Source organism: Poecilia reticulata, chromosome 14 (assembly GCF_904066995.2).
Source record: "Poecilia reticulata chromosome 14, P_reticulata-male-v2, whole genome shotgun sequence".
NCBI lineage: Eukaryota > Metazoa > Chordata > Actinopteri > Cyprinodontiformes > Poeciliidae > Poecilia > Poecilia reticulata.
In genome coordinates this window covers 27,333,946-27,347,066 of record NC_088843.1, presented here as the reverse complement: position 1 = coordinate 27,347,066, position 13,121 = coordinate 27,333,946, and the positions used below count along the sequence as shown (strand labels likewise).

General features: G+C 39.7%; 1 protein-coding gene across 1 annotated transcript in view; it reads left to right on the top strand.

The window, feature by feature from the left end:
• The window catches only part of LOC103476232 (uncharacterized), a 66,821-nt gene extending 54,353 nt beyond the window's left edge, over positions 1–12,468 (top strand). The window contains exons 5-12 of the mRNA XM_008428424.3: positions 132–362; positions 2,528–2,634; positions 3,051–3,198; positions 4,357–4,409; positions 4,634–4,731; positions 4,829–5,018; positions 5,662–5,871; positions 7,134–12,468. Coding sequence (XP_008426646.1) covers positions 132–362; positions 2,528–2,634; positions 3,051–3,198; positions 4,357–4,409; positions 4,634–4,731; positions 4,829–5,018; positions 5,662–5,871; positions 7,134–8,273 — 2,177 coding nt within the window. The 3' untranslated portion in view covers positions 8,274–12,468. The remainder of the gene's footprint in view (positions 1–131; positions 363–2,527; positions 2,635–3,050; positions 3,199–4,356; positions 4,410–4,633; positions 4,732–4,828; positions 5,019–5,661; positions 5,872–7,133) is intronic.
• Positions 12,469–13,121: the final 653 nt, after the last annotated feature.

Genomic DNA, 13,121 nt, shown 5'->3' with positions numbered 1-13,121 from the left:
GTCAATCAAAGTTCTGAACTGTCAGCAGAAATGTTGCTTCACCGTTCAGTAGTTTGTGTTTCCCCCAGGTCAGGTCAGAGGTCACCATGCGGATTCTGAGCGGTCATTTTTTCTCTGCTGTCTCCCCACAGACGAGCCGTCGCAGCGGCAGACTGTCAAGGTTCTGAGCTACCCCCAGTACTGCCGCTTCCGCTCCTTGCAGAGACGCATCCAGGATGGAGCCAGGGGCCCCGCGCTGCAGGACACATACCTATTGGCCCTTGGGGCCATCAAGGTTCTGCCCAACATCAGGGTGATGTACTGCAGGGACACCTTCAACCACCCGACACTGGAGAGCAGCGCCTGCTTCTCCTGGCAGTTCAGTGAGTGAAACTGGAAACCTTCAGAGGCGCCACAGCTTGAAGAAACATAAGCAGTTTTTTTCTACTGCTTATGTGGTAGAAAAAAAGTAGTTGTTTTCAATTAATTTTGTTTGTATAGCTGCAATTAGCAACAACAACTCATTTCAATTCAATAACACATTAATTCCAGTTGATCCTAGTTATCAAACAGCACATTAAGCTCAGTTTGTTCAAATTAGTTTAAGAAGTTTCTATCTAAAGAAATCCAGCGGATTGCATTGAGTCACTGACTTGCAGCATTCACTCCTGGACCAGCATGTAGCAACAATCGCTACATGCTACATGCATGCTGAGCATTCATATAACAGTGGAGAGGAAAATTCACCTTTAACAAGAAGAAACTTCCAGCAGAACACGGCTCAGTACAAGCTGCCATTTGCTATGACCAACTAGAGATTTCAGAAGACAGAGCAGAGCAGACACAAAAAATAAACGCATGAACTGATGTAGAACTGAGGTGTATGCTTCTGCATATACCCAATTTGGGTGGTCTTGGCCCTTTTATCGCAGCCTGTGGGGTTTTCCCTGATTGGAACGGAATACAGCCTGAATGTGACAGGTAGCCAATCAGAAGGCGCGGTGCCGTAAGAACATAGGGGAATCCCAAACAGCTGACATATGAGCAACTGAGAGTCCGGTGGATATCGGAGATGATATGCAGTGGCGCAACAACACATTATTTAGGTGGATGCAAAAACATAAATCGTCCCCCCCGAGGCGACGATACGTGAAGGGTAAAACTCGCTACATTTACCTCGTTTTGTGCGCGAGGTGAAGGAGCGTAAGGCGCGCTGAAGTTGCATACGCTGCATACCCACTTTTTGCGCCACTGATGATATGTGGAAATGATTATTATATGTAAAGGTCATTATTATATATGTTTATGTTTATTAAGTTAAAAATGTTAACTATGAAAAAGCATTCACCTCCAAATCATAATGCAGCAAATAGAGCGGCTGCTCCCGTCGTCTTTTATCCACCGCCTTTTCTTTTTGTTACGTCTTTTATCTTTTAAAATGAGTCCACAAACCATCACTATTGTTTCTACATCGTCATCCGTGTTTGGTTATTCTAAATTCCCGTATGCTATGTTAGGGGGTTTTACTGGAGTATCCTCTGGAATCGGGATGTTCGTGACTGGAATCGGTTCGTGTGGTGTGTTGGCTCTGCTATGTGGCAGAACACGAACCGATCGAACCTGTTGTACTTTTATCAGCTCTGTGGTCACAGAGGTTTGGAGAATCGGCAGACAATTCTTAAATCTTGCCGTCTAAACCAGACTTAAGAGACTCACAAGTTCTACTCATCTCCTCTCGACCACTGCTCAAACGCTCTGATTCTGGTCGCTATGGTAACGTTTACATATCTCTTCAAAATAAGATACAGATTCGCCACAAAAACGAACATTTTACTTTCGTGAAAATTTGAACTCACAATAATGACTAACGGGAGCCCTGAGCTTGTTTCTCTGCAACGAGACGGTCCGATCTGGGAGCGATGGGAGACCACTGCATTAAAGGATGCAAAGAAACAGTTTTATTCATTTTTAAAATAAGAAAATAAACATTTTATTGCCTAAAGTGGAATAATATAGGATTCCGTTAGTAAATATGAACCGGGTGAAGTTATAACTATGCCATTTGTGGAATTTGGGGTAAAATATATTCACATGCAAATAAGTCCGTCCATCCATCCTTTTTTTTACACCCTTGTCCCTTAGGGGGGTCGGGAGGGTTGCTGGTGCCCATCTCCAGCTAACGTTCCGGGCGAGAGGCGGGATACATCCTGGACAGGTCGCCAGTCTGTCGCAGGGCACACATGCAAATAAGATTTTATCTTAAATTCAAAATGTATTAATATTTTGTATAGTTTTGCTTAACTACTTCTCTGTGGGGGTTTTTTCAGCAAATGGCTTTTTTAGTCTATTTAATAATCTATTACTAAATTAGTTGACAATTATTTCAACAGTAAATTAACTGGATCAATAATTTCAGCCCTGTTTAACCAGCTTAGTCACTTCCGTCCTTACAGCCTGTCAGTGAAACTCTGCCCCCTGCTGGATGTCTTAATTCTGCAGTACATTATTGTTTTTAAAAGTTTGTCATCATCGTGTCTCTCTCCTGCAGAGTGTCCATCTCTGAGTCTTCGAGGACGACCTCGTAAGAGGAAAGGTCGCGACAGCAAAGACTCTCCGACCTCAGGCCAACCAGAGTCCTGGATCGAAAAGATGAAGGTCGGTGTGTTTTTGTTCTGGAACCTTTCTCCGCTATCTGAACCCGAAGCCTTCATTGAGTCCAACTCTGTTTGAATCTAACATCTTCTGCTCATTTTTCCCTCCCAAACCCTGATAAAGGCACAGGACATCAGGGAGAAGTTAGACCAAGAATTAGTTTCAGAAGTCAAAGCAGATCAACTCCAGAGATCCTTACTCTTGTTGTTGATCACAAAATGTTAACAGAGAAGATCTGAAGATGTGAGTGAAGCTGATCCTCACAGTGTTTGATACTGAACCCACTCCATTCTCATTGCATTTCTCTGAAAATATGGAAATTTATTCTGAAAAGTTTAACGAAGCAGGACTTTAACAGAAAACTGTCTAAATATGGACTGACTCAAACCGTCCTCCTTTTCCTTCTCTTCCTCCTGCAGGAGAATGTGATGGGCAGCGTGGAGGTTGGCTGTGAGGGCAGCTGGCTCCCCCATCCAGAGGAGCAGCTGTTCCTGGATCAGCTCTTCATTTTTATGGAGCGCCACGGATCACCCATCCACAAAGTTCCCAACCTAGGTTTCAAGAAGAGTGAGTCCTGTTTTCCCTCCGCTCTCTACTTTGTTTGTTCAGTTTTCTTTCACTCCTTCAATAAAAATAATCTGTTGTTACTCTGGAATAGTTTATTTAATTTTTTTGTGTGTTAATACTTTTTAAGTTCTTTTATATACATTTTTTTGTGAAGCTGTCCATTTGATTCATCTTTTTCTTTTACGAGTTTCTTATCTTTACTTTTTTTTCTCTACATCTGGTCATTTCGGTCCATCACCATTTTGCAGTCTGGATTTTTTTTTATCAACATATTTGGTAACACTTTATTTGACAGGGTGTGCATAAGACTGACATAGTACGATCATAAACATGATTTAATAGTTGTCGTGAACATGAAGGAATATTTATGAATGTCTGACTGTTGTCATGAAGTGTCATTCGGTAAATAATGACACTTTGAATGCAGAGTTGCATTATGACTTGTATTAAAAGTCCAATAAAAATATCAGCTTAGCATTAAAAGTATCATTTACCAAATGACACTTCATGACGGCACTGGAAAACGTTCATAAAGTCTTTATAAGTCATGTTTATGACAGTGTTATGTGAGGCTTATCCGCACCCTGTCAAATAAAGTGTTACCAACTTTTTTTTTTTCCGGTACAAAAGTCTTCACACAGTAATGTGCAAATGAATTAAAGTTTTGAGTTCTTAGTGTTTTTTTAAATGTTTAATTCATAAAGCACTCAACTACCAAACAAAATAAACTAAGAATTGTTAGCTTTGTTTTTATTTTCCTTCCATGCATTATTTGTTTTTGTTCATTTTATTTTATTTTTTTCTTTCAAATTTTCCTTATTTTCCTCAGTGTTGTCCTTTTATTGATATAATAGAACATTTTCTTTTGACTTCAGTTTCCTTTTTCACCTCTTATTTCTCTCCATTATTTAATTGCTGGTGTCGTCTATCTAAAAACCTTAAAGATGCACTGGAGTCTCCGCCTGTGAATATGAACTTTTCATTCAGTATTACAGGTTAAACCAGCAGAATTTTGATTTGGAAACATTTGTATCGATCATAGAGCTTAAAAATAAGTGTGATTGATGTGGATTCAGTAGTTTTACAGTTTTACTTCAACAGAGAAATTACAGACTTACTGAGCTGAACCTGGTTTGCATTTTTGACTTGTTTCTGCAGTCGACCTGTTCCTCATGTATTCGGTGGTCAAACGGCTCGGTGGCTACAAGAAGGTGAGCTTGATTTACCTTTGTTGACATTTTGTTGAAAAAGCTGAAAATATTCAACCATGAACCTCTGATAGACTTTCAAAACATCCAAACAACTTCAAAATAAAAACTTCACAAATCTTTAACTTCCTACATGTTGCAGCAACGTTTGAGTCAACAAAAAACAAAGTCAAAGATGAACAGGTCCCTGGAGGATCTCTGGTTATTGTTGTGTGTTTGTATGTCAGGTAACTTCAGACCGCCTGTGGAAGGTGGTGTACAATGAGCTGGGCGGATGTCCAGGCAGCACCAGCGCAGCTACCTGCACCAGGAGACACTATGAAAGGTTGGACGAACAAACCCCCCCTTGTCCTGACAGCCTTCCTCAGGATCCAAAACCAGGAATGCGTCCTCTAAAACCTCTAAATGTCGTGTGTTTTCAGACTGATGCTTCCATACGAGGAGCACCTAAGAGCTGGAGGAGGAGCAGAGTTTAAGATCCCCGATGTGCCGCTGCCTTCCAAACCCAGAGGAATACGAGGACGCAAACCTCTGCCCAGAGGCAGGAAACCTGGACCCAAACCCAAGGAGAGGAGGACGGGGACGTTGTCACATGCAGCTCCGCCTTCTACTGTGAGTCACACACTGAAGGTTCAATTCTCCCAGTCTCAGATTCTGCTGTTATTTTTATCCTATTTCTGTTCTTTTCAAAAGGTAAAGGCACAGCTGATCAAATCAAAACTTGATTTGATTCTTATAAATTATAACAATTGTTATTAATTAGTAAATACAGCAAGGTGTTGCTGCGTTTCCAATACAAATGTGCTCCAAGCTTTTTCAATTTTCTGCTGATATTGGGAAAACACAATTTCGCAATGGTGGTGTTTCCATTATATAAGAAACACAATATCAAAAGTGCTGATGGAAGCAGCATATAGCTTCATTTGAATAAGTTTTATTGATTAAAATAATTTTTTAAGTTGCTACGTTAAAAACCTACACAGTGTCAACAAGTTTTTCTGTAGGAAAACAGATGAAAGTTGTGTTTGTTTCTTGTTAAAAGTAGAGTGACTCAAACTGAAAGTTTTTCACTCAAAGGTATTTGGTTTAATAGCCACTTGAGACAAACATGGCACATCATTTTGAAGAACTCTTCTGAATATACAACATACTTTTTTCTTAGATTGTAATCATTTTAGCACTCCTATTTGCTGAAATCATTTTTAAACCCACCAGAGAACCAACTTTTTCCTTTTCTCCTCTTGTCCTTGAAAAGATTCTGAGTCCAAACGGTGCCATGGTGGTGAAACGAGGCAGAGGCAGACCGCCAGGAACTCGTAACAAATCCACGCTTATTGCTCAGGCCAAACTGCTGGCTCAGCAGCAAGCAGCAACCAAACCAGCAGCAGTAGTGGAGCTAAAGCAGCACAGTCTTCTGCTGCCCCCTGCAGGCAGAGGAGGACCAACACCCAGCAGCACACACCGGGTAAAAGTCCTGATGCTGCTTTCATTTCTGTTTCCCTTAGCAAAGCCAGACTTTATGAACCTTTAGGTGTTTTAAAGATTTGGAAAGTGTTTAATATTCAAACTGCACAGTTTTATAATAAAGTTGCAATCTAACATTTGATTAAAAGTCTAAATTTTAAAGTGTTGAAACCCAATACTTAAAGACAATACAACAGACACATTTCTTTGATACTGCCTGAAGTGAAATCAGATCAAAATTCTCTTATTTCAGGTCCGTTAAAGTACCAAAATTATTTCGTTTTGCCAGAAAATGCCAGAAAACGTATAACTTTTTTTTGTGAAATGTCACACACACCTGAGTGTGTGTGACATTTCAAAGTATAAAATTTTTTTAGATTTGTTTACCTTTTTCCTGTGGTAGAATGTAGAATATTATCACAAGACGGTAATAATAATGATCTCATAATAGTGAATAGTGAAAAACTAGGGCTGCAACTAACAGCCATTTTAGTGTCAACTATTCTATCCATTAATCAAATAAAATAAATTGGCACATTTTGCTGATTTTTCATTTAAACTTTTATTGTAAAATGTTAGAACTATGTTAAAAGATGCAAATAAACAGTTCAATTCCTTTTTAAATAAAAAAAATATATGTTATTGCCTAAAGTGCATTAACATAGCATTTATCTGAACGCTTGATTGTTTGTGGCAAAGAATGCATCTACAGGTAAAACATCACATGAGGAGCTCAGCCTTTTCTGCTTAAATTAACATCATTACAGTGTCAAACGGATCTGCTGATTTTTCCAGATAAACCAATTAATAATTGCACAGCAAAAGGAGCTTAATAGATTTTTTTTTTAACATAATTTGAAGTAGGTAAAGCTAAAACTGCCACTTGAGTTCTGGGTAAGTCATATTTACAGACAAAAAAGGTGTTTGTAATGTTTATATATATATATATATATATATATATATAATATGTGTGTGTGTGTGTATAAACAGTTTTGGTTTTATTATGCTCTAAGTTTTCTTTCAGTGAATGGCCTATTTTTTTTAGTTTAACAGTTAATCGATTACTAAATCAATTATTTCAATAATCAGTCCTATTTGAGACTCTTCTTGTGTTCATTTGTATTGTTTTGATGTTCAGGTGTGGTGCAGTTAAAATGAGAAAACATACCTTGAAAATACTTGGGTAAAATTCCCAAAGTCTGTAAAGAAAGCTTTGAAAGATCAGTTTTATGTTGTAATCCATCCTTGTTTTCATCCCTGCAGCCCATCCAGCCGGCCTTCCTCCCGCTCAGCATGCCCCTGACCCCTGACCTCTCCCCCATGTCTCCTTCCTTCCTCCCCTTCAAAACGACGGAGTTGAAGTCGGAACGCAGCGACTCGGCGGCTCCTCCCCCTCCCAGCGTTCTCATCCCAGCTCTCCCTCACTTCGTCACCGGCTCGCTGAGCAGCTTCAGCCCCATCAAAGGCGTGTGCCCTCTGGACGTCTTCAGGAGTCAAATCAGCCTCCAGAGGGGCCCTGACAGCCTTGCCCTGACCCCCCAGGACCCGGCACAGCTCCACCCGGCCATCTTCACCCTCCAGCCCAAAGGAGGGAGCCCGGACACGCCCCAACCCAGCTCGGAGCAGCTGCAGCCTCAGCTGCACCAGCTCCACCAGCAACACTGCTCTGGCTGTGGCTCAGACAACGGGGGTCAGCGCGGAGTTTCCAGGAGCCGGCCCCCGCTGCCTCCACTCCGCGTCCTGCCTCTCAACCTGGACTGCAGCGTCCAGGTGAGGAAGGTGATGCGAGCTCACCTGGACTCGTCTCAGCTGCAGACCTTCACCCGTCGGCTGTCGGAGGCGCTGTCGCAGGACCTGAACGCCAAGCCGCCCTGTTCCCCCATCACCCCGCCGCCGGAGCAGGCGCTGCCCCTCAACCTCAGCAAACGATTACCACCCAAACGGCCCAGCGCCGAGGGCCACGAGCAGAGTCCGCAGGCCGTCAACAGAAACTTGGATCCATCGTACTCCAAGAGACCACGCAGTGGGCCACAGGAGCAAGCGCAGGATTTCAGCCTCAGGGGCTGCTCCAGCTCCTTGGCGGTGTCCGGCGTTCAGAGCGTGGAGGGGAGGGGCCAGGAGGAGCCAGCAGACCTGAGCTCCCCAAGCCGCATCCGGGCCTTCCTGCTTGGACTTCCACCCTTCCAGGTGAAACTGGAGGAAGACATGAACGGGACGAGGTTTGTGAAAATTCCTCCTCCAAACGAAACCAGAAGGACTGAAGTCGGAGATGGAGATGCGAAGACAGAGGCAAAGAAGCAGGAGGAGCCGATGGGGAAGGAACAACCGGAGCGAGATCCGACCCGGTGTCCCGGACCCATGTCGGAAGGGCCTGCTTCCGACACGGACACACACTGTTTTTAGTGTTCATTTCCATAAATCAGGATCACCTCGGAGACTTGTCTGCGCCGGGTGTTTGCTTCTTTAATGACATTTATTTCGCTACATTTCCGTTTTCTCTGGAGGAACGTCATCAAACAGAATCATGACAATCACAGCTGAGTTTCCGTTAAAACAAAAACGGGAGATGATTTTCTTTTTTTCCTGAACACTGCCATAACCCTTGGAAACACTATACACTTCTCTCCTCTACGTTCCGATGAAACTAAAACGGATCCACAACAGTTAGAACAAGATATCATGTTTGGGTGATGCTATGCATCATGACTCCTCCCACAGCATCCCTGGTGTCGTCCGCTAGTCCCGTTTTTAAATTGTTCTCTACATCCGTAGGGAGAGACTTATTTTCTGATAGTGTTTAAATGTATTCTAGGGCTCAAAATGAAAAGTTGTCTTCACAATGTATCCAGTGAAAGTGAAGCGTTTTAGTCCTGATGTAAACGTACACAAACGTGCCTTAAAGGGCCGGCGACCCACGCCATTCCCGGCTTCACCTGCATCCACTCAGACGGAGATACCTTGATGTTTCAACAGCACACCCATCGACCAGGTTCGCCATCGTGTCGGCTTGCTCTCACCTTTGTCCCTGTTAAGGTTCTTAGATCCCCACATGCAGCTCCGACAGTCTAAACTACCTCACGTTCTTCATTTCTCCCCCTTCCCCCCCTTTTTTAACCGTGTTTGAGGATTGTAAAACTATCCCAACATGTTTGAGATGAAAGCATGCTCAGAATGGTCCACATCTGTAGCTTCCTTCTTCGGCAGGTAGAGGCTCCTGCCAACAGTACATTTGAAATCAAAACAAATCTTGTATCTGCAGCTTCAGAGTGAGGAACTCCTGCCTCCATATTGGTATTCATGCAGTGTATAGGTGCGTCTCGATTACTTAGAAAATCACCAAGGAGTCTGTTTTGATCCATAAATTCAGCTCAGAAAGTGGAACTCGTGGTTGTGGAGTATCAGATTTTCCTTGCACTAAACTTTCCTTTTAGATTCTTTGCTATAGCACTTTCTAGACAGACAAGTTCTGTAGCAATGACCTTTTCTTGCCTCCATAACCTTTATGTACTAAAATATATTTTTATTGGTTTTCATTACTTGTAAGCTATAATTACCAAAAGCAGAAATAAATGCTTAAAATAAATCTCTTAATGAATCCATACAATTTCTGCAGTTTCACTTTATGAACTGAATTAACTTGAATTCTCACTTTAAATTTCTTTAGATGCACCTGTGATTCCAGGAACTTCATGTCGGTTAAAGCCTTTTGTTAGAAACGAGAAACAAAAATTTTATCTTGCATCAAAAATATGTCGCTTTTCTTGCTCTTAAACATCAAGGTATCTCTTTAACTTGCTTTCCTGTTTGCTTTGACACCACATATGCTGGTTCAGATTTGCACACCTACTGTACTCATTTTGCTTTTTTTTTTTTTCATATTTAAGCCAGTTATAATTTACTGTCTCTCATTTCTCAGCGTTTGTATTTGACTCGAACTAATAGGTGCTGTTTTTTCCTAGTTATGTAGCTCATGGCCACATTGGTTTTTGACTTGTTTCAAGGCACAGAATGTTGTCAAGCTGCAAGTCAGAACGTTTTTAATAGGTTTAAAAATTCACATTGATTTGTCCACAGAGAGAATATTTGAAAGAAATATTTTAAAAGATGAAAAAATTTGCTTATTAGTAATTATTTTTTATCAGATTTGTTTGACTGTTGGTTCCATGTTCAGCACAAATATTTGTGAATGCATGAAAAAACAATGTGTATTCAGTATATGGGCAGATGCACCAAAGTGCTCCACCAGACTCCTATATAATTCTGTTATTGATAGTATTTTTACAATTTTACTTAGTTCATTTGTTTTCCTTCTTTATTGTAAAATAATTATTGGGCAAAAAAAATAACTACAAATGTCATATTCTTCATCACTGTAATGTTTTTCACAGGTAACTACTGTAACTACTGTCTGGCTTTGCTTAATCACATCAGTAAACCTGTATTTATTGGTCCCAGAGAGCTTTAAAGGAGCGCGTTTGTAGAACAAATAATGTGGACAGTTGTGCTCACTGAAGAGCTTATCACATTTTAAAATTAAAGAAGGATAAAAATAATATTGGTCCTCCACAAAGCTGCTGTTCAGAAGCTGCTAACAACCGGCACTGACATGAAATGATGCCCTTTGGTTAGCATTAGGAACAATGTCTGACTCCGATTTTAAGCTGCTTACCATATTTTTTGTATTCCATGAAAGTTTTACATATAAACTGTCATTGGAAGAAATATTGCTACCCTACATCATTTAGTTTAGTATGATGGTTAGCTGAACATGCTAATATCTTAACGCATCAGATAAATGACTAGTCAGATTTTAAAAATAGCTGTTTGGGTCAATCATGTTTTTTAGACCTTCTTAATTTTTGTATGTTATATACATATTCCCATTAAGTAATAAAGGTTTTGTTAATTACTGATACAACAGTCATAATTTTGCCAGCTAGCCTTGTTGACCACTTGAGTCATTTTAGCGTTTGATAGAGATTTACCCGACATTATTAGGTTATGATTAATTTATGGGCACCAAACCTTCTTGGCTTTGCTGGACTGTTTGTTGTTCTAAACAGTTGTATCACACTGCAGCATGTTTCAAGCTTGTGGGCTAAGTCCAGGCTACTGTAGCTGTTTTGGTGACCCACTAGACTCCAGAAATAGAACTTCAAGAAAGCAGATGTGTGATTAATTATTTCATAAGTTTATTTGTATACTGTCAAACATCAATGTAAAAAAAAAAAGCTATATATTTTAAGAAGTACTCAACGAATGCAGAGAAAGCTATATTATTTTAAAAGTTGAATAGAGTTTTATCAAAGCAGCCCTTTGAGGAAATGTATGACCTTGATGAGTTTCAAACATCTGTACTGCAGGTAATAACGGACAGTGGAACATTTCTTAGCTTAACATGCTAGCTTGCCATGCTTTCATTTACCTTTAACTCAAAATCTGCTATGTGGGGATTCTAGTTAACTTTGTATGTATAAATAAAACTTTTTGACTACTCATCTGTAAGACACTTCAAAGTTGCTGCTACTAGAATGGTGATGATTTTGTTAACTTAGCATGCTGACATAGAGCTTTATTGCCGTTTCTGTTCCAAAGATTCTATATTTTACAGTATTTTTTTGACAGTAATTCCTAGCAATCAATTGTCTTTTTTGACTTAAATCAGTTTAGACCAAATTGTTCATACGCCAAGATGGTAACGGTGAACTTTTTTTTTTAGTTGCAATTGCTTTAAGAACACAAAGCTTTTAAAAACTTGCTGCTTTGTTTTAAGATCTCCTGTTTATCATCAGTGTGACAGCAGAGGGTTGATTTTACAGTTCATTTTGTGTAGAGCACCTTTAATGTGCATTTGCCAAACAAATGCATAACCTCAAACTGATCCTTGTTCTAATAACCTCAGCTTTTAAAATTGAGTTTCCAAACCCGTTCCTTAAAAGTTGGTCTGGGTCTGATCACTCTTCTGGTTCCTCCCAGGTGAAACGCAGCTCCACTGGACCAGTTTAGAACCACCTGAACATTGGCTTCATTTCTTTTGCTCCTTTTTTGTTGATGTATTGAATAATAATGACATGCCACTCATTTTATTTTATTTTATTCTCTTTTTTTTCCAGCTTCTTAAACTAGTATAACTTTTCTTTGTTTGGATATCTAAGCTTAGTCTAGCTAGTTTTTTTTTTGATAGGTTCCACAATGTTTACAGTTTCTTATGCATGTTATACAAATTTCTTACAGTGTTTTGCACACTACTCCAGCATCAGTCTTGAACGGCACTGCTCATTCATGTAAAGTACTTATAAGTGCCTGATACATCAATTTGGAGTTGATGTTTGTAAGCGAATGAAAGTTAAATGAGCTCATTAGCCTTCATGCCTAATGAGCAGGTGTAGGTGAGTTTTGTTGAACTTTATGGCCTGTGCGGGTTTTAGTAAATTCTTGAGTTGAGGATTTGATGAGAGAAGACCCGCGACACCAGAACAACGCTCAGCTCCGTGTGTTGGATTGAACTGGACCTACAAGATTTAAGAAAAGGGACGGCAAACGGTCGGTTGGACATTCATGATGATAAAAGATCAAAATAAAGGTGCTACATGTCACATTTTTACGTCTTTGAATTGTTGAATTTGACTGTTCTGCAGCTTCCTAAAATGTCATACAAGCTTCTCAGTTTTCATATCTGAAGATTTGCCTTTTGTCCTCATGTATTTTATTGATTTCTTTATGAAGAAAAGTTTCTGGATAACCAAAACGACCATTGATCGCTTAAAAGAAATTTGATTTTTGGGACAGTTTTGAACTTGCGGGTTTGTGAAAAATTCAGTTAATGCTTCAGATTTGGAGATGAAATATGTGGAGCTAGTCTTTATTTCTCTATTAAATATATATTTTTATTATTTTTTCTAAAGTCAGTCATTTTAAATAGTTTTCTCTTTATACTCTGATATATTAACAATTGATTCAGTAGTTATAAAAACCCTCATAAAGTAACCTAGTTTCATGGTTGGATGTAGTTTTTTTTAAAATTTATTTATTTTTAATTCTGGTTATTTCCCCTAAAATTTGCCTTGTAATGACATAAAAGATGTCAAAAGGGTTTTGTAATCCAAATAACCTTGCTTAAGCAAAAACAAAATGCTAGTTCAAAACACATTAAGCTTTAATTTATGCAAATATGCACAAATTGTTGTATATAACTGATTATCTGCGTGGAAAATTGGAACTTAGCTTATTTCATATTTGAATATTGATAAA